Below are 20,522 nucleotides of genomic sequence, written 5' to 3'. Positions count from 1 at the left end.
AGGCTACTACTACTTAATCGAACACGCACCTCGTACATATTTCTCTGCGGAATTTCTAACGAATTGGCAGATTCCGAAATTTGTGTTCCGAGTGTATGCTTGGCCCTAACGTATTTATGTTGTCGAGTTGCAGCACTAGTTTCGTGTTTATGCTGCCATCTGGCTTCCATTTTCTGAAGTAAAGATGGAAATGCTTGAATTTTCATGTTTTGTCAGTATCGTGTTGTATGCCTGCCTGCTCTCTGCGGAGACACTTTTCAAATGAGAGACCGGCTCACATTCGTGCCTCGAAGCTGGAAAACCGCAGAAAACCAACTTCAGCCGAACACCACTGTGCCGTCTATGGGGTTATATAATAGGCTGTACACTTCTAAGTTTGATCTGTCTAATCGGTTTCTTAATGGCAAGTCCACTCTGTTTTATAGGTCACACTTTTATTCAAAGATGACGGATGAATCATCCTGCTGTTTCCAGGAGTGACAAGTATGAAAGATGGTCAGAACCAGAACGTTCAGGTCCGGTTGACTAGGCCGTGAGGGGAACAACTGGTAGTTGAGGAAATTGATCCTCCATTTATTGGAACGTTACTAGTATCATTAGAAGATTGAAATCTAGGATGAGTATAGTGGTTACAGACCCTTCTGGAATGGAAAACTTAGATTTTTGGCCTAAGTTGTTGATTGGTTGTTATGTTGGAATTAAAAAGTCATCAGAGGGAATCAAGTTATACGAGCAATCAAATAATGGAACATCGATGATTGATTGGGATATTCCTCTTCCGTGTGTGCTTTACGTTTTTCCTATTCGTAATGTACTCGAAAGGTTCTTTCGGAAGGGGGGTCGACGAACTTGGCAACCGGTATCTCGGAATCAAACGGCAGTGGCTGGGTGAGTGGCCCTCTCGGAGTTAATCGTTAAACGATTGTTTTTTTGTTTTTTTTTGAAGTCTGCCATAAATCGCACTTTTTAATTTGCTTACAGAGGAGAGAAGAATAAAGAGTTTTTTGCACGTCGGTGGCAAGAAAATGACTGTTGCTTCCCGTGAACTCAATTAAATGCTAAATTTATCTCTTGCGCGTTGGAGAGAGGGTAATAGAATGGAATTTATGCTTCTTTGCGCAGCCTCTGACGACCAACAAGGGTGGACTGGATGGATGTAGCACGTGCACACAAGACATTCTCTCATCGGATCTCATGGAAAACTTCCACGGTTTCATTGCGAGTCATAAAAACAGGAACCGGAGCTAATAGTTGCATATAAATCTGCTTTAACTACGAAACGCGAGATAAGAGAGAGCTTTTTGGCGACGTCGTGTTTTCGAAATCTCTGGAGGATTCATCCTGCTGTTTTAAGAGGGAAAGACTTCTCTTAGAGTCCACAATATTTGTGTCTCGGTGACCATTTCACTCCTTCCACCCCCTTCTTTTCTTAGAACAGTAATTTTAAGCTGTGTATATATTTTTGGGAGAGATGTTGGATTTCGCCGATTTCACCTCCCACGTTATTTCAGAAATGCCGAATCTGTGCCACGTGTATCTAAAATTGGTGCATAAGAGCTCGTTGTTAATCCATTATTTATCCTCCGTATGCGCTTCGAATGATTTCGAATGATCGATTTTTGTTTTACCCTTGTCGTTTCTCACGTATCCGGAGTAGGCAAGGAGAGCGTCCCGGTTATTTGGCTAAAGAATGTACTATTCCGAAAATCACTAACGTGTTTCTCCCGTTTATTTTCTTTCCCCCGATCATATCGACCGTATAGTCAAACTCGGTTGTAATCAAAGCCTCGGATATAACGCCAATACTTAGTGGTCCGGGCTGATTCCCATAGAGAGTGTCAACGAACTTTGCCCACGACGTCGATAAAACACATCAACGTCGGATATAACGGCACATTTTTCGTTGCCAAGAAATTCCCAGTGACTTGAGGCGATAAACCAGTCGCTCGCAGTTATCCTTATTGACTAGACTAATCCCATTGCACAGAACGTAAGAGTTCGTCAACCACTGCAAACCATCTTGAGTGAGTGACATCAGGCTAGCGAGGAATCGCAATGACTCCTGTCAGATGGGAATATACGCGTCTTGTATTATCTGCGCATGCGCGGTATGGTTGTTTACTTTTTTCGCGCCATCGCCCCGTTTTTTCTCTCTTCTTCGGTGGGTCTCTCTCCCCGCTCAGACGAGAGCAGACAAGTCTCCCTCCCTAATTGCCCGCGTGAGCATCAAAGCTCAACATTTGATAATTGCCGTATATGGGTTGTGATGGTAAGTAGATTACCATAAGTTCGATTAAATAGAATTATTTTTTCACAACAAGAACACCGCCTCTGAGTTTGTGCCAGATGTCTCAAGTACAGACTTGGTAAATTTTCTGAAATTTTAGTTTTCCAATATTTTCTGGGGTTATTCAACTAACACACTTCATAGCGTGTGTAGGTCGCTTCAAGTGGACGATGTCAGACTCCCTTTGTCGTCGGACTCAATGTAGGCTGTTGCCACTCGCGTAGCTTGTGCATGTTGTCGCTTCCGGTGAACGACTGGCCTGAAGCTGTGAAGCTAATTCGGGAGACAATGGGATCCTCCTCCAGTAGCACAAAGATATACAATAGATCCATATCGCACAGTTTCAGTTTCGATCTATATCAGGCCACGATATCATTCTGGCTAAAAAAAGGCATAGTCAGAGATAAATGGATCCATGTTGCGAATGTGACATATGCATATACTTAAATTTTTTTGGTGATGGGTGGCGCCCTTTCAGCAGAAATAAAAAACCTGGAGCTTTTGTGTGGGGGAGATTTGACACCCCACTCCTCAGGCATACTCGAACACTTTTCATCTACATGCCACCACATCACTGGCTATAAAATGCTATAATAGTATGAGTTTACACGTAAAATGGTTTTTTTTTTTCCAAATCAAATTTATTGATTTTCATGTGCACACAAAAATTACTCTGTTCAACAATTTTTCACTTTGTTTTTTACCGAAATGAAAGTAGCCACCTTTTTTTTTTATAAATTTTGGGTTGCTGAACACGAAAATCACCCTTAAAATTCTATCCTAGTCCAGATTTTTGAGAAATATCACTGTTTACATTTTGCATATAACGCTATAGGACGTTATAATTACGATACGTCAAATAAAAAAATCAGGGAAAAGAAATAAAATAGGCACACTGCCGTTGTTGATAAATCTGTCACCAACCAGCACCACCTAGAGATTGGCCTCCGCACGGGTTGCCATAAACGTCATTCACACTACTTAGCAAGTTTGCCACATTTTGAAACTCGGCATCTTATTTTGGCGTAGGATTTTCCTGATTGGCTCACAAATACCGTATGGTGATTGGATGTGGGGCATAAAAATTGCCAATTCTGAGCCCAATCATTTCTTTCCCGCACAACGATGATACTGGAATGAACAAGGATTTCCCTCAATATTCTGAGGGAAAATGGACTTACTGACGTCACAAGCAGCGTGCGGAGGCTTTCTAGCTCTAGGAGGTAGTGCATCAACTAGGCGCTGTTGCTTTCGGCCTTCGTCTCATGAATTACATGATCCAGTGGTTAAAATGGATTTCATCCAACGGCCTCAGTCTTGCACATGGCAGCGTGTGGGAAAGTTCATATTGCACTGTTTTTGAATTTTCTTTCTTTACTGATTTGTTTAATTAGTGACTTATTGTATTAGTGACTTTGGACATCTTAGCATTCTACATAAATTTTATGGCTTACTGAATTTACAGCAATGCCCCGCTCTTGTATAAATTAGCCGGACAACTTTTGTTATATATGCACAATGTGAACCGATGACCTGAGATTAGGGATTTAGAGCTGTCAAAGAATAAAGCTGAACTCTTAGCTTCCAGATTGCAGCAGTGGAACCTCCTGGCGGATACAATCAGAGTATCTACTCCTCGCAATCGACAAAAAGAACTGTTGGCATTTTTCAGCAGTGATAATGACTTGGTATTTTGCAATGATGTTGAAGGTTTGATGCTGAAATTGAACATTCCGTACAAAGCAGACGATTGGAGACTTTATAGATGACTCAAAAACAAGCTTGAAGGCTATTGCACAATAGTTATGAAATATCATTAATCCTTGTTGCTTATGCAGCCCTATGTAAAGAAAGTTATCCCATGTGTCGACGCCTTCTGGATCTAATAAATTACAATCAACATAAGTGATTAGTATGTGGTGATTTCAAAATGATAGCAATTGTGCTCGGTCTACGTGGGTACACAAAATACTGTTGCTACAGTGGGATAGCTGCGCGAGGCATGCCCATTACAAACAGAAGGAATGGCCTCTATGAACAGCTTTGTTGCCCGCTACTAAAAACGTTTCGTACCCTAGCAACATTGTGTCCTACCACCGCTGCACATAAAACTGGGACTTATGATGGCATTTGCGAAAGCCGTTAACAAAAATGAACGTTCATTTGAATACTTATGCCCAATGTTTCCATGTCTGAGAACGGAAAAGGTAAAACGGGGTATTTATAGGTCCCCAGATACGCAAGCTTTTGCAAGACAAACAGTTTGAATCCATATCTCAATCCTGATGAGCTACATGCCTAGCATTGTTTTTCGGAATGTTAGTACACAATTTTTGGGCAACCTTCGTGTTGAAAATTTCAAAGACTTAGTGGAAGAACTTATATGTCCCTACGAGAAAATTGGATGCAAAATGTCTCTAAAAGTGAACTTCTTGCATTTACATATTGATGTCTTCCCAGTGAACTGTGGTGCCTTCAGTGACAAAAAAAGGAGAGATTCCATCAGGATATTTCTGCAATGGAACAGCATTACAAAGGAAAGTGGTCTGTTTCAATGTTAGCAGGTTTCTGCTGGATGATCCGGGGAGATGCTGCGGACGTTTCGCACAAGCAAAAAGACGGGATATATAAAAAGGAAAGCTTGTTAACAGTGTTATTCGTACTATTGTATTCCCATAGTTATATGTAAAATGCAAACAGCGAAATTACTCGGAATCCTGAGCTAGAAGGCAATTTTAAGCGTGATTTTCCGTGTTCAGTGACCCGAGATCTATAAAGGACGGATATTTTCACCTCTGTAAAGTTTTCACTGTTGAACAGTGTTGCAAAAGGAAAAAAAAATTGATATATATTTATCATCTATAGGCAGATGATGCCCACAAGATGATTAAAAAATTATATTATAATTAAGGAAATAATATAAAAATTACAAATAAACAAATGAACGGGTGTTAAATGTTAACGCTTACACATTCATGGATTACATTCACAGGTCGATGCCATCATACACAGGTCAACATTAGTCAACGTCACGGCAACACAAATCTATACTAATCTTTGTCGTCGGTACATTTGCCTTGAAAAAGACACTGTTCTATATCGTTCTGGACGATCTATCTTTGTCAGATCTACGATAATAATCTATATAGTTAATGGCCTTATAATATAGATTGATGCAATTTTACATCGGAATTACTAGATTAAATCGTGTGAAAAATTTAACAATTAAAAAAAATTATTGTTCCAAGTTTTTTTCCTTCAAAGCATAGACTATTAACAAGGGATAAAATAAATATTTGACTGAAAAATTGAGAGTAAGGCCGGTATTACACTATAAAAGTTTGATAAAAGTACTATTATAAAACTTGAAAAATGCAGCCAATAAGGTCAACAGTTGCATTTTCTAGAATGTAACCAATAACCTTATTGGTTAGATTTTTCAAGTTTTATAAAAGTTTCATAAAGGATCTTTTACAAAACTTGAAACATCCAATAAACCTACTGGTTACATTTGCTCGAATGTAACAGATTCGCTTATTGGTTAAATTTTTCAAGTTGTATAAATGAACTTTTATGAAACATTTATAGTGTAATCCCAGCCTTAATCAATTAATAGCATAGTTTCCAAAATATATGTGTAGTACAAAATCGCCCTATTGCATAGTTGAAATATCTGATATTTCTTTGACATTCTGATATAACGATATGGTCCAGATATTGTACTATGTCGTTGTGCTACTAGGGTCTGCATATTCGATGTAAACGACGCTTTTTAGCTGTTCCCAGAGAAAAAAATCTAGGAAGAAAAGAAAACATCGGGAGACTAAGTGACGGGCCTACCGTGACATCTGTTCGAAAAGTCAATGTCCAAGTAGTTCCGCATAATTCTGAGGAAATATGCTGGCGCTCTGTCGCGCTAGAACCACATAATCACTCAAAAATTTGCCGGTGCATTTCAGGCAGCACCTACTGAAGAACGAATAACAGCTGAATGACGGGTGACGTACCAGAGAAAGCGGCATGTCGCTGCTCGCCACATTCTTTCCGAGCCCATATTTTACGGTGAAAGTTGCTTGTTTTGTCTGAAAAGGTGACTTTAAAGGATTCTAGAGTCTCTAGTTTTGGCAAGTTCTATCATCCCTTACAGTTCTAGTTTTACCCTGTATATTCCTCAAGTATTTGCTGATGTAAATACGTAGTTTTTTGTAAACGTCAGTTTTTTGTTTTATTTTTCTTTTGCGCAATACATTGTAAATCAGCTCAGACTTACTGCAGCACTGTATTTCTCGAGGAAAATTATTCATGAGCAGTATTTGGCAATTTCGCCGATATAATTGGCAACACTTTTTTTAAAAATATTAATTTCTACGCTATAGTAAGCTCTGGTCTATATTGGAAGATCTGGGACGAGGAATGGGGTGGGGGGAGAGCTGGGCTTATAAATACATACCTACAGCTAACGTCCGTGCTCTCGCTGTATTCCCTTCAATACGTTCGATCCTTTAATCCGGCTTTGCTCGGTCTTCAATAATGAACAGACATCGTGGGTTTTAATCGCTTATAAATCGAATGCAATCGCTTTACCGCAACATAAATAGCGTCCAATTAATAATAATCTACCATTTTTCTAGAAAATATTCGTGCTCAATTTGATCCGTAAACATGGTTTGGTCACTGGGAATTGTTTATATATTTATAAACAAACTTCGAGCATTAATGGTGATACAGAATTTTGTATATTATATTAAGCAAGTGTTTACGTGTAAATAGGGTTTAAAAAATAGAAAATGTTGGATTTCCCGAATGAATCGTTGTGGGGGAAAAAAGTTTTTTTTTAAATTTATGGGAGAATTTAAAATGAAAGAATTCATTTAAATGAGTTTCCAAAGAAACTTCCACACGATAAATACCATAAATAAATAAATAAGAATGTTCTAGAATACGGGGAAAAACAAATTTTTAGCGTAAATAAAACTGTTTTAAGGATTACAGGTAAGATTAGGAAGGATTTGGAAATTCACACACGAGCACCTCCGAATCAAACTTGATACTAAACAGACATAATTTTTGAGACTATTGATGGTATAAAAACAACGGAGCTCAACTTTTAGAGAGTGCGGACCACTTTATTGGTTTCAAAACGGGTTGCGTGCCACTGAATTAAGTGATCTGGTTTAGGGGGCGCCGGTCACTTAAGGGCCGTATTCACCGACATGGTTTAAACTATCGTCACAATTTTTAGATAAGAGATCCACACGGATTGGTTAAAAACCAAAACCTAAATTCAACCAATCCGTGTGGATCTCTCATCAAAAAATTGTGACTATAGTTTAAGCCATGTCTGTGAATACCGCCCTAAGTGATCTGCAAATGTGCCGTTGATCACTCGAGTGATCTGAAAAAGTGAAGCAGTTCACATGAGGGATTCAAAAATATGCCACCGGTCACTTTAAGTGATAGAACACTCGCTTGCAGAAATGTCGAGGAAAAACTCGAATCTTCGACAGTACAATTCCTTGAGGTTGGGTGTCTACTGAAAGCGAGTGCGAGTGATAATCAAGTCGCGCGAATTCGTAAATATTCGCAAGACTAATCCAAATGCACAAAGTGAGCGAGCACTGTTCATTGCAAGCCGGTCGTCTACTGGAAGCGAGGTGAAGCGATAAGCCAGTCGCGCGTAGTTGTCTGTATTCGTAAGACTGATCTCATTGGACAGAAAGTAAGAGAACGATCTTGAGCGAGCGACATCAGCAGAAGAGCGAGTAATCACGATGAATCTGCTCAACAAGAACGCCGCCTCCGCGGTTGTGCCAGATGTGTCATTAAGTATGGACTTGAAACACTAAAATTTTAGAGAGAATTTTTCAATATTTCCTTCAGAATATTTAACGAACAAACTCGTCTGCATCGAGGGCAGTCGCGAACTGAGTAGCATGTAAAGGTCGCTTTGAACGTCAGACGCCCTCAGTCGTCTGACACAATGTCAGCTGTTGTCGCTCGCGTTGTTTGCCGCGTGTGGTCGCTTCCAGTGGAAGACCGGCCTTAATATCGGATTTAGCTTGAATGAATTATCTCTGTTGCCCCTAGTTCCGTACAGGGTCTGTTCCTCATAAGTTCGGACCCTGGGCAAACAACAGACTTTTTTGGGGACCTTTATGCAATCATTCCCGTTTATAACGTTCTCGCTTGGTACGACTTACTTTCGTATTCTCAACCCTAACAATCACTAATTTTGATTCAATGTTCAAATCTTTTTTCCAGCTTACAACGTTTTTTCTCGTGGTTTTTAAAGAAACGCCGTAAGCAAGACCACTGCATTATTTGAGGCAGGAGTAGAGGGGTGTAGAGGGTCTGTGCAATCCCAGCTCCGCCAAGATAAAATATTTGTTAATATTTAAAAAAAAATTAATATATTGAAAGAAGATGCTAGTTTAAGCAACCTGATGGGTCCCGAAAATTTGGGGGCCCTGGGTACGTGCCCCGTTTGTCCATGCGAGAAACGGGTGTTTCTGTAGACTAAATATGTCTGCTGTAATCAATCGCGTTGTTTGCCGTGGATGACTTCTGTAGCCCCTTGTCGAATAGCCCATGCGAAGAAATGCAGTGAACGCTATAGCAATTCTGCAGTGATTTAAAATATATTGCATAAAAAAATGAGAGATGAACAACAAATGTGATTAATATTTATAGTCAGTTTATATTAAGTTTCATTGTCATATAAATCATTATAAATTTCCAGTATTATTAAAATTCCATTTAACCCCTTCGCTTACAAGCTATTGACACGAAATTCGGATAATCTCTATTTGACAAATCGGTGATAAATATGGGAACCTTGTCCGCACGTTAGAGAAAGGAAAAAAAAGAAAAAAATGAAAGGAAGAACGGTACTATGTACAATTGTTCTCCCTTGTTGTAAAGTTGATTTTTCTTTTCGCCCTCACCGTACCTGTTTTTTTTCGCTCTTACATGTTTAAAGGATACATTGCAAGTGGAAAAAAATAGGGGTATAGAAATAAACGAAGGTAAAAAGAACAATTTTTTTTACAGGGTTACAGAAAAGCTTCACGATAATGAGGAGAGAGGAAAGAAAACAGAATTTGTTTGAACACTGGCGCTTGGACGCAATATTACGTCCTTTATCGTGAAGTGGTTAATGAAATTTTCAATTATTCTGAATTTTTTTTTTTTTACTTCTGAAATTTTGATATTTGATGAAAGAATAATTCCAGAATTATAAAATATTGATATTTAATAAGAAATCCCCTCGCGCTTCAAGCAAATCGTTTTGGCCCGCAATGTCGGAAACATTTAGGATCTCTGCTCTGTGAGAATCAGTCCTGCCTTAAAATTTCGGTCGTTAGAACAGAGTTTAACTGTACTTGGAATTACCTTCGTATTAAATCTGATTTGAACATCAGTTTCGGGGGAAGGACATAAACTTGCATCGGCAACCTATCGATAGTGAAATCGATAGGCTATGTCCGCTTTGAGGGATGTAATTACCGTTGTATGCGTGTTGCGTTCTGTATATAGACCAAAGCTCTCTTCCGACACTGATTGTCGAATCCGATCACGGATCGCATTGATTGGTTCCAGGGAAATCCTCGGCCTTTCCGAAAACAGTTCAGAAAGATTCCGCACGAGTGGCTATAATTTCGTACATGGAAGGGCGTCGTCCTTGAAACATCGGCCAGCGGCTAATCATTCGTAGGATGACTCCTCTCGTTTCATTTCTCCCCAAAGTCACAATTTGTGGTATTTTTCTGAAGAGCCGAAAAGGATGCACTATATATACCGTGCGTGTGGATCCTGATGAGGATCGATCGTCCAATACACTCAAGAGATAGAGGCAATAATTGTTTGTCCCGCGTAAAATACGGGACCTTATGGTCTTCGCATAACTCCTATTTATTCATTTTACCTTCACACACGAAGACTCTTCGAACTGTATTTTCCCCGACAGTTTACGCTTCCTTTTTCGATCAGTATGGAAAAGAGCTATGGAATACATATTTCGTCACCTCGGAGTCATCTGATTCAACATTTGAAAAATTTTTTTGGCGCATATATGTCCCGTTAGTAGTCAAAGGGACACACGTCGCAGGCCACACCGTTTGAATGGTGCGTGACGTATTCCCAGATTACTTAATGGCTTATCCATTATGATTATGATCCAAATGATTTAATCCATTTCTTATAGATTAGAAAAATATTATAAAAATACCGCGCACATAACTCTGTGACACTAAACCAACACTATAATGAGAAATCTCACTTAAAACAGTAAAATATTCAACTAAAATGTAAAAAAAAATCTGCGCGCGGTAGAAGTGAAACTCCTAGGTTTGACATGACTAAATTCACCTCAACTAAATTTAATTTTAACTATTTGAAATTGAGTTTAGAAATTTTGAATTTAATTGACCGTGTTGACCCCTTATCTATCTTAAACCTCGACTCACTTGACCCCTTAAACCTATCCTCCCCGTAGATTGAACCCCCTGTAAATTCCATGTGTTACAGATTTGTTCACTGAAAACGCCTGGCCATAATTCGAGGTTTGCTCTGAATCATTATCTGATTCAGATATTTCTCCCTTATCGGGAGGCGGCTTTCTGTCAGGATTGTAATTTTTATGTGATAATAAACGTCTACAGAAGAATGTTACACATAAAGAAAAGTGAAATTTTCAATTATACAAGCACCAAAATCATAGTTTAATAAACAAATACCAAATGACATGGTTTTTATTCGGTTATGTTGTCATTGCTGATAGAATGGTTTTGCCAAAGCACAAATCCACGAGAAGTAATCATTAAAGTGATCTCCCTCAATTTTTCCTACGCGTACTACAACTCTGCTTTTCTATCAATTGAAGTGGTATTCATTACTGTACGTTTCCAAAAAACAGTCACACAATTACACAGTGGTGCGTGTCTAGTGCAGGAGTGAATAGTAAGAAAAAGTGAAACGCTCTGGATGTATTCTGCGTAATGACAGTGCAGCCAATTAAGAGCTGGCACTGTGACGTCACAAAACTTGCGTTCGCGAGCGAGAACTCTCGTGTGGTCAGGGGGGAGGTAAGGAAAGATAATAAACTTTGTTACACACGAGCCGTTCAACACCCCTCCCTCTTCCCCGGTAAATAAGAGCAAAGCGGGAACATTGATGTGTGGACTTTTGTTCCCACGCTTTATTTCTCGACATTTTCGTGTGTGGAGGTGGGGAGGAAGTATCCTGACCATCTAGATTCGAATCAATAATTCCAACGTTTTTGGTGGTTTTTTCTAAGTGATCGTTCTGATTCTACCATAAAATTTTGTGTTGCCTTTTTTTTTTGAAATTTTATAAACACGACTGACGTGCCTAAAAGAAATGTCAGATGTCTCGAGCGAAAAAAAAAAACCCGATTTGCAAAATTCCTCGTCAATCTATTCATCACAGCTTCTCCCAGGGCCCTTGAAAATAGTAGAAACTTTCTGACCACCCTGTACGTTCCAATGCCTTTAGGAAAAAGCTCCAAGTTCATTAATAATAACTGCATTATTTGTAGACTCCTGAATCTCCTCATTTTTTCCAATAAAATTTGCATTTTGTTTTTGAAGAGACTTCAACCCACTCTTTCATCCCACGGGAAAAAATATTTTAAAAATAAATCCATGGGGGAAATCCTATCTGATCCTCTAGGAATTGGCTGTATCCTTTCTATAAGGACATGTTGTTTAATGATGTGTATGTTCCCGAAATAAAACACTTGTTTTCCCAAATAAGATATTCCCGAGAGCAAAAAAGTATACACCATGTATCGAGTTATTGTCTTCTATAGTTTTTTTTTGCATTGACTTATCCTGGAATGACGCCACCTGTCGGTCAGATTCGGCAGCAGCCGCATCACATACTTCTCTCTCTCTTCTGATTTAGTTTCGGGATCGCTTTTGGTGCTTTTAGAGGTTTCCCACAACTTTTCCGCGATCTCCGTAAAGGGACTTGTTTCACGAGGTTTTCGAGATGACATCTGACGTTTGTGTCGCGTGTTTCGATTAAAGCATTCGCCGATTCCTCTTTTGAGGAAAAAAAGAAAGGATTATAGAGTTTTTTTAATTAACGTGTCATCAATCAAACCATCGTGAACGATGATCGACAATCCCGGATCGAAACCAGAACAGCCGGTCTGTTCGACCGGTGGCCAAAGTGGAACTGGCGGTGGTGGACTCTCGTTGGACAAAGCGGCTTTTTTACTTATCCGCATCAAACGGGTTTTCCAGAAGAGGAAAAATAAAAGGTGAAAGCTCTATTTTTTTAAATATCAATTCTTAGAACTCCGTGCAAGGGGCAAATGAATGCCATTGAATATATATATATTTTCGATTCCAGTATTCTGGGTCAGATAACACTGTTAGCTTCTCTCTTGTAAAGACCTCGCAGTGATATCGTATAGACCACTGTTTACCTTTTTTTCGGTCATGGCCCCCTTCGGAGAGTAATTTTTTCCTTGGACCCCCGTATATATATATATATATATATCTTGGGGTCCCAAACCTCATCCAGGACAGAATCATCCATCCAGAAAATTTCATTTTTAGTTACTGAGTTCATTTTTTTGAATAAATTTCTAGTGAAGAAAAATAATTAAGGTCAGTCTTTGAACCCCTAGGCTATAGAGCCCAGTGAGGGTTCTCTCGTGAAGACAAATTATAGTTTTTACAATTCATGTCATTGCTTCACGTTTTATGCATACTTTTACCTTTTGACATGAAAAGAACAATTCTTGTATTGATTTTATATGGACATTTGTTCTGGCGCAGCTTGACCTAGATGGTCCTTGCGCCAAAAAATCAAAAATCCAACCCAATCTCTCGTGAATGTTTCATAATAGGCCATGTTAACATCATGGGCTTCAGGCAAAGCTATGTTCTCAAATCCTTCAGAATTTTCTTGGAGGCCCATTAGCTGGATGATTAATCCAGCTTGCTAATGAGTTGCATGTTTACGTACTTGAACTCCCAAATTATAGCACCAGATCTCATTATGTAGCTCCTCTATATAGGTGCGCCCCCCCCCCCCTCATAATTTTGTGTTCTGGAGCCGGTTCCTACCGGGATGGTAATAAAAGCGTAACAACATACTATGCTTCAGAAATTCGTAGTATCGGATCCCATTATCATGGAGGTCTCCCATTTATCACAGCCCCGGTGAGCCTATGCGTTAAGATGGCTGGTTCTATGGGTAATTTTGCCGATTCTGAAACTAGTCGCACACTTTTTCCCACCGAATTTCACTGAGATTTGTTTTTCGTCACGTCTGAGTTTTTTCTCCAGCTCTGTACCCCTCCCCCAGTCACCTTTCATGGCTTTCCATTAGATTTTCACTCGTGACCCTACTTGGTGCGGCAGGGGGGGCGGGCATATAACCCCCTTGTGATTCTGGGATATTCTAAGAGGTGAAAATCGCGTGAAAGGGGAACCAGAAGGAAAATCTCAAGCCCGGGTGAAGGCGCGGATCCATGGTTATGTGTTTACCACGTAGGTTCAATTAGATCGCCTTGTATTTTTAACAGACTTATTTTCCCTATATATTTCGGCACTTGGAGATGGTCGACTTCCTCTTCTGGATTCGTACCCAGGGTTCTAGAGATAGATCTTCTAAATTTATAATGAACAAAAATTTTGTGTTCGACCAAGTTTGAATTCATGAAGCATGAATTTAAGTAGTAAGGGTCTCTCTCCTCTAGATGAGGGTAAGGAGCCCTGAGTAAGGGGGGGGGGGGAGGGAGCTCTAGAATACAATATGGTTCAAAGGGGACCATTTGGGATGAAAGGTTGAGAACCATTGGCGTAGACCATAGTTTGCGAAAGTTTTAGTTCTGGCGCCAACTTCTTCGAATTTTTTTCTCTTCGCCCCCAATTCAAGCCAACGCATAAGATCAATAACTTCTACAGCCCGCCCCGCAGGGGAAAGATATTGCCTACTTTGGGAAACACTGGTACACACCCACTGAACTTTTTCATACCTCCTCCCGGGCCGCAAAATTCTTAAGCCTAGCCCTACTCTTGGAAACGAGCTTAGAATTTCCCCTATCAAGGTACACATGGCCAATCTCGTGTCGCTTAGGCAGAATCCCAAAGTGTGTGGATTCCCCAAAAAAAGGGGCTGATAGGGCTCCCGCTTTTGGGGCCCGGGACGATTCTCATCATTTTTTTAATTCAGTATAGTGTGGCCTGTGAAAAGTCTGGTCTGAGGCGCGCTTTTTCCTTGCTCAGGGGCACTGCTGTGGTATGTGGGAGCCATGGGTTGGGGTTTCCCAAGTGTTCCTATTAATCAAAAGCAGTGAACATGCCATATGAATGTCGTAAGAATGTGTATAACATGTCAGCGGGACCGGAACTGCGTGGAGCAAAGGGGACAACTGTCCAGAGAGGCGAACTTTAGGAGGGAACGAACGTGCCGTAATAAAACCATCGAATTTTATAGTGGCGGGGGCGGAAAAAGCATGTTTGCCTTCTTTCCCCCCCCCCCCCAACCACAAAAATCTTCGTAACAACATAACCCAGCATGGCAGCTGGCATTTACCGGACAAACAAATTTTAATCGACCCTTTCGTTGGCGCACAATTCGTTTCACAACTTCGCATTAAAAATGGCCAGTCTTTATAAAATGCCACATCTTTTGTGTTCATTAATAGAAATTTCATCTCCGATTTTGTGAGGCTTCAAATCAGGAGCTTGAAGCAATTTAAACATGCAATTTGCACCGGGTGACAAATTTTCGATTAATATTTTTACAAAGTCTACTGTGTAAAACCTTCTTAAAATTGCGTTAAATATGGAGGCATAAATTATATGAGTACACAGCGGGTGTAGGAAACCCAAAAAATGGCCTGGGGGGGGGGGGTGTTGGGTTATAGAGAAATATTGCATTGAGGCTGGAGTCGATTGATTTTATTGTTCTCCTTTGCAAATCTGTGAAAGAAGACAGCCTAATACTCACTCACCAGCTTTTATACTCAGACTAGTATCCGCTGTTTTTCAAGAAATTTTTAACTGATGTCGGGATTATTATACACTATAAAAGTTATTTGTAAAAGATCATTTATGAAATAAGTTTGACAAAAAATTTGATAGTGTAATGGACAACTTTGATAAAAGTCGCTCTTTATCAAGTTTTCTTTTATCAAAGTTAGCCACCTCGTCCAATATTTGAAAAAAGATTAATGTTGGTGCTTTTTATACTGCAGTTTCAATTGCCATACTTATACTTTGTGATTTCATACAGAAATTATAAAATGAGTAGTACGTAGTCAATGGGAGCTACAATGATCTTAATACCGTATGTGAATATCAGAGATTTGAATTTCTCTAGCTCAACTACAGTTGGGTGCTTATCGGTTATAACGAATTCAATTCCGTCTTAGTGAACCTGCAACGCAATACTGAAATAATGTTCAAAATATCGTTATAACGAATGCACGTATTTATATATAGGGGATACAAGGGGTCACATTTTCAAGTAATTCGTCATTTTTCCTGGGGGGTGGGGGTTCGCGTTTGCTAACTTTTAAATGACAAGGAGGTTTTCGAAAGATGATTGTGTGAGCAATAGAGGGGTATGAAAATATGAAATTGGGTTATGGTATTTGGTTGGTATATTATTTCCGATAGACAAATGATAGAAAATCAGGAACGTAACTATGCTGGGGTAACTAGGGTACTGTTCCAGGGATCTGAGCCGAATGGGGGCCCACGAAGATTTACACTTACCAGGGGTCTGTCCAGCCAAAATTTGGGTCCGTTTTCTGAACCTTCACAAAATTCCGGATCTGAAAAACGAACCCTTCACGAAATTAAAAAATAATGAATCCATAAATTTGAAATTTCATTTCTTCTGTGATAGATGAACTAAATTATTTTTCGCTTCCCCACAAAACTACTCGTTTCTCACAAAATTAATGACTTTCACAAAAATGAAGAAAATTTTCACAAAAACAGGATCCTGCAAAAGTCGGGGCAGACCCCTGCTTACCCCAAATAGAAGTCTGCCCCGGGGCCACCGAAAGACACAACAAGGCCTTATAGAAAACGAGTGCTTTTCACTTATGTGGTTTGGTGTGTTTTCACTTGTGTTTTCACGATGGTGTGTTTTCACTTATAAACGATCCAATTCAAAGCAAAAAGAGGCATAACCAATATCTTCATCTCGCCGGGACTCCCCTAGAAGCCACGGTGAAAAACCCTGTCTCATTATCACATCACTGGATTTGATGGTTCACATTAATGATACATTTATTTAATAATTATTTAAGATGGTGGAGATTCATCATATGGAGTCGTGGCCAACTTCTTACTATTCGAGGACCAATATAATGTTCAGCTGTTGCATCACAGTCCGCAGGTTCCACTCCGATGCATATGCCACGGTTGAATGTAAAAGCTCGGAGACAAGGTAAAAATCCGAAAAATGCTCGCAAACGTTTTTATTTCGGACTCATTACCAAGTCAAAGCCCGTTGTTAATCATTCAATAAACCATTAACTTATTAGTTATTGACGATCATTAATTAATATAATAATTAAACAATTAAAATTATATTAAGCTAATTGGTAATTAATATTAATGAGTAAACTATTTTATTTATTATCAACAGTAAAAACCCGTTTTAGTTAACTTATTAGTTTTCCTATATGCTGCCACGTATCCAAGTTTAGGTTCACTTGTATTAAAGGCCGTTAGTTATTGTCCCGACATCTCCAGAGGGGTGCGGGGTCATGATGCGCTCATTGCGTGGGGAGGCGGATCAGCGGGCGAAGCACACTTATCACCCCCGTACATCATCGCGAGCCATCATGACGAAATAAGCTTTACTTAAACATTTATTACTATAAATTCATTAATAAACGTCATCCATTAGGTATTAAGCGTCATTTACATTAGTAATAACAATTATTAATCAAGACGATCGGGGGAAACTGTTAAGTTCATGATGATTAATTGATTCATTTAAAACGGACTTTGACTAGGTTAAAATCCGATCTGAAAACGCTTACAACCGTTTTTTGGACTTTCACCCTATCGACTTGGTAAATTTTACTGTGACATAATTATTCCATAAAATACAATCACCGACATAAGCTGTTTTTTAAATGAAGCCATTACAGATATTGCAAATGATAAATTTCCTATAACAAATGGTAGAAAAAAAAAATTTCTCCATAACTACTACCAGCAACAGAACAAGACTAACGAACTGACGAAAACTTCCGCAAAACCAATTTTATATAATTCTTTTACATAGTGTAATAAGGTCCATTTCTTTTATAAAATAAATTTTGTAAAAAAAATTGAACTCGAAATTTATAGATCTTTGCCAAGTTTTATTAAAGAAATTGTATCAAACTTCCATAGTGTAATCCCCCGGCCATTTAAAAGTTTAATTATTAGACTTATTTACATTCTATGCAATTTCTCGAGAAATTAATCTACACCTTTCTTTTTGAATGAGATCATACCCTAAAGAGAGAGAACCTTTTTCCTCATCCCATCTTTACTACTTTTCCAGCTTAACGAAAAACGACCGCGTCGAATTATTAGAGAAGCTCCCAGAAGTGATGCCTAGCCTTAAGGTTATGCAAATAAGGTGAATGACGCGAAAAAAAGGGAAAGTGGTCTTATCGTTTTTTCCCCAACTGCATTACGATGATAATCGGGGGAGAAGAAAAAACATTTACTGAAAAACTTACTGTGAATTTTCGAATACGTTTTCACAAGATATATCTCATTGTCTCTGAAAGAAAGATCCTCGTTCATGGTATTTAGGTGTCTCGCAGCTTCTATGCTTCAATTTAGAGGGTTTTTTCCCGAAGCGTGTTCGAGGCATCCCAGAAAATGACTAGAATTTTAAATATTTTTACATCATCCCTCAAGGATTAAATTACGAGACTCTTCGGTGGTATCTTCTAAAAGTTGGGATTCGCATCCTTTATTACTGTTTTCAATATACACTAATTTTATCCCAGATATTTAGTGGCATCCGAGACGGATTTCACAAGGTATAGCGGCACACCGGTTTTTTTTGGGAAATCACTATTCCGAAATGAATTCATACGAGCCAGCTGTTTGATTTGTTGCTGTTTTTTGTACAATAGTTTGTAAGTACATAATGAGCTTCAAACTGTGAAGAGTAGGTTTGTGTCAGAATTGGAAAAATTACGATTCCCTTCTCGTATAGTGGGTGCTATACGAGGTAATCTTACGGTAGTTATACGAAATACATAATTACCGAGGTCAAAGTGGGGTGCGACTATTGAGGTCACATGATATGCAGTGAGAGCACAAGTAAAAAAAGTGAGTAATGGGTTTCAGTTAAAAATGTGTACATCGAAAAAATACTGAGGACGTTTTGAAGAAAAATACTATATAACTTTAATATCTGATCTGTACAATATTAAACAATCATTGTTGATTTCGGCTCTTGCTGCGAGTTATTGGTGGAGAGTAAAATATCTATGTCTATTCCCGATGAAGATAATGAAGATATGTAGTCATCGGCTGTAGATGGGTGTGTAAGATGTTTATTATGCCAGAATTGTAGGTTTTGTTCGAGAAGCCTGTTCTTCGAAGACTCAACAAAAGTTGAATCACATCCTGGGAGAAAGAACTTACTCTTTTTCGAATTATTTCTCGCGAAAGCCGTGTAAAAGCTGAGCTGAATTACATGCTATATAAATGTTTAATTACTTCTTAGACGTCTGAAAACTGAATTACTTTTGGTGCGCCGAGTAAAAGCAGAAGTACCTTTTTGAAAACTGAATCCTTTCCTGAGAGTTCGTGTGAGAGCTGAATTATTTTTTGCATGGCTGAATAAAAAAGGGGGAAAAACAAACCGATATTTATATGCTCGGTATTTGTTGTAAATTTTTCCGCTGGAGATTAATGAAACCCTTGAATGTACCGGGTTTCATACATCCGTGTTTTCCGCCCATCAATCGCTACAAGTTCGAAAGAGAATCACTTGGTCCTTCTGTGCATTTAAAAAACTACAGGAATAAAATCTTTTCTGTGAAATGATCCATTTTACTCACGGGCATCTTGGTCATTGTGCCAACTATGATGTTGGTAGGGCAGTTGAAATGAATGTCCCTTCCCCCCTACCCACGGCGACATCGTTGTAAAAACAAACAAAACAGCCAGACGTACATAATTGATGACATACAGACAGGCCCAAACTCAAACTTATAGCTTGACAGCATTATTAGATTGTCGTACCCATTGCGAATATACCGCATAAGATATGCTCGGCTCCTACGTGATATGCCCATGCATTATGCATATGACAGAGCACATAAAAAAACGTTGTTTACATACGAATATATTTTATATTTTATATGTACGCAGCTCGTGGGGGACTGGGATTATTCTCTTCCGCCATCTTTGGGAGTTTTTATGGTTGAGACTCTCTCACTCGTTCAATGACGTACAGTGTAATTATTTATTTACCTACAGCAACGTTTTTATGCCGAATGGGGTCCTCTGATTCCATTATCTCGAAATGGGAAACCATAATGTATGAAATTGGTTTTTATCCATTTGACCACCATAGTCGGCATATAACTACGAACAGGATCCAACTTGACGATTGGCTACTTATCATTAAAAAAAGTATTTTCCATGCACTACTTAGAGGGTGTCGCGAGATATTTTGTGGATAAAGTTGTATTAAACGTGATGATAGTGACAATACGTTGATCCAGATGTGTCGGGAGGGATGACCAATTAATTTCGTGGGACCATCCCGTTTTTTACGGGACAAACATTTTCCCGAATCTTCAGGCTCTTGGAGGATCGATCACCCCCACCCCGGATTCGTGTCTGGTGGTGTCTGTGACTCGCAATCGATGTGTACCGGCAGTTTAGGGTGCCCTTGAAGCTCCTTGATATCGAGCAGAGGTAACGGCAGTGCCATTTTCTCGCTAGAGCAAACGGGCATGTGGCCGTAAATTATTCAAGGTATTTTCTTTTTCATCTTGATGTTCGTAAATTCGAACACTGTGACGAATGCTTTAGCGTACTTCAGAATATATTATAAGTTGTATTGTTGTGACCCAAGTCCGAAGAATGGACTATTTGCACATCAGCTAGTCTTCATACGTAGGTTTCTTTTGTATGGCCGACCGATTATTTGGCACTTCACGAAGAGCCTTTACATTTATACATTCTTGTTATTTCTTGTAACTTAACGC

General features: G+C 39.1%; 1 protein-coding gene across 3 annotated transcripts in view; it reads left to right on the top strand.

The window, feature by feature from the left end:
• Positions 1 to 20,522, top strand: part of LOC149070966 (ankyrin repeat and fibronectin type-III domain-containing protein 1-like) — a 310,181-nt gene that overhangs the window by 57,527 nt on the left and 232,132 nt on the right. The window contains exon 1 of one of the 3 annotated variants that reach the window (XM_089248735.1): positions 12,372 to 12,572. The exons of the other annotated variants lie outside the window; for them this stretch is intronic. Coding sequence (XP_089104861.1) covers positions 12,424 to 12,572 — 149 coding nt within the window. The 5' untranslated portion in view covers positions 12,372 to 12,423. Of the gene's footprint in view, positions 1 to 12,371; positions 12,573 to 20,522 lie in introns of those variants that run through there. 3 annotated transcript variants of the gene reach the window in all.

Source organism: Pholcus phalangioides, unplaced genomic scaffold (assembly GCF_987345545.1).
Source record: "Pholcus phalangioides strain wild (caught in Gottingen) unplaced genomic scaffold, Ppha-v1.0 ptg000020l_1, whole genome shotgun sequence".
NCBI lineage: Eukaryota > Metazoa > Arthropoda > Arachnida > Araneae > Pholcidae > Pholcus > Pholcus phalangioides.
Note: the sequence above shows the minus strand (reverse complement) of the source record. Positions and strands in the feature narration are given on the sequence as shown.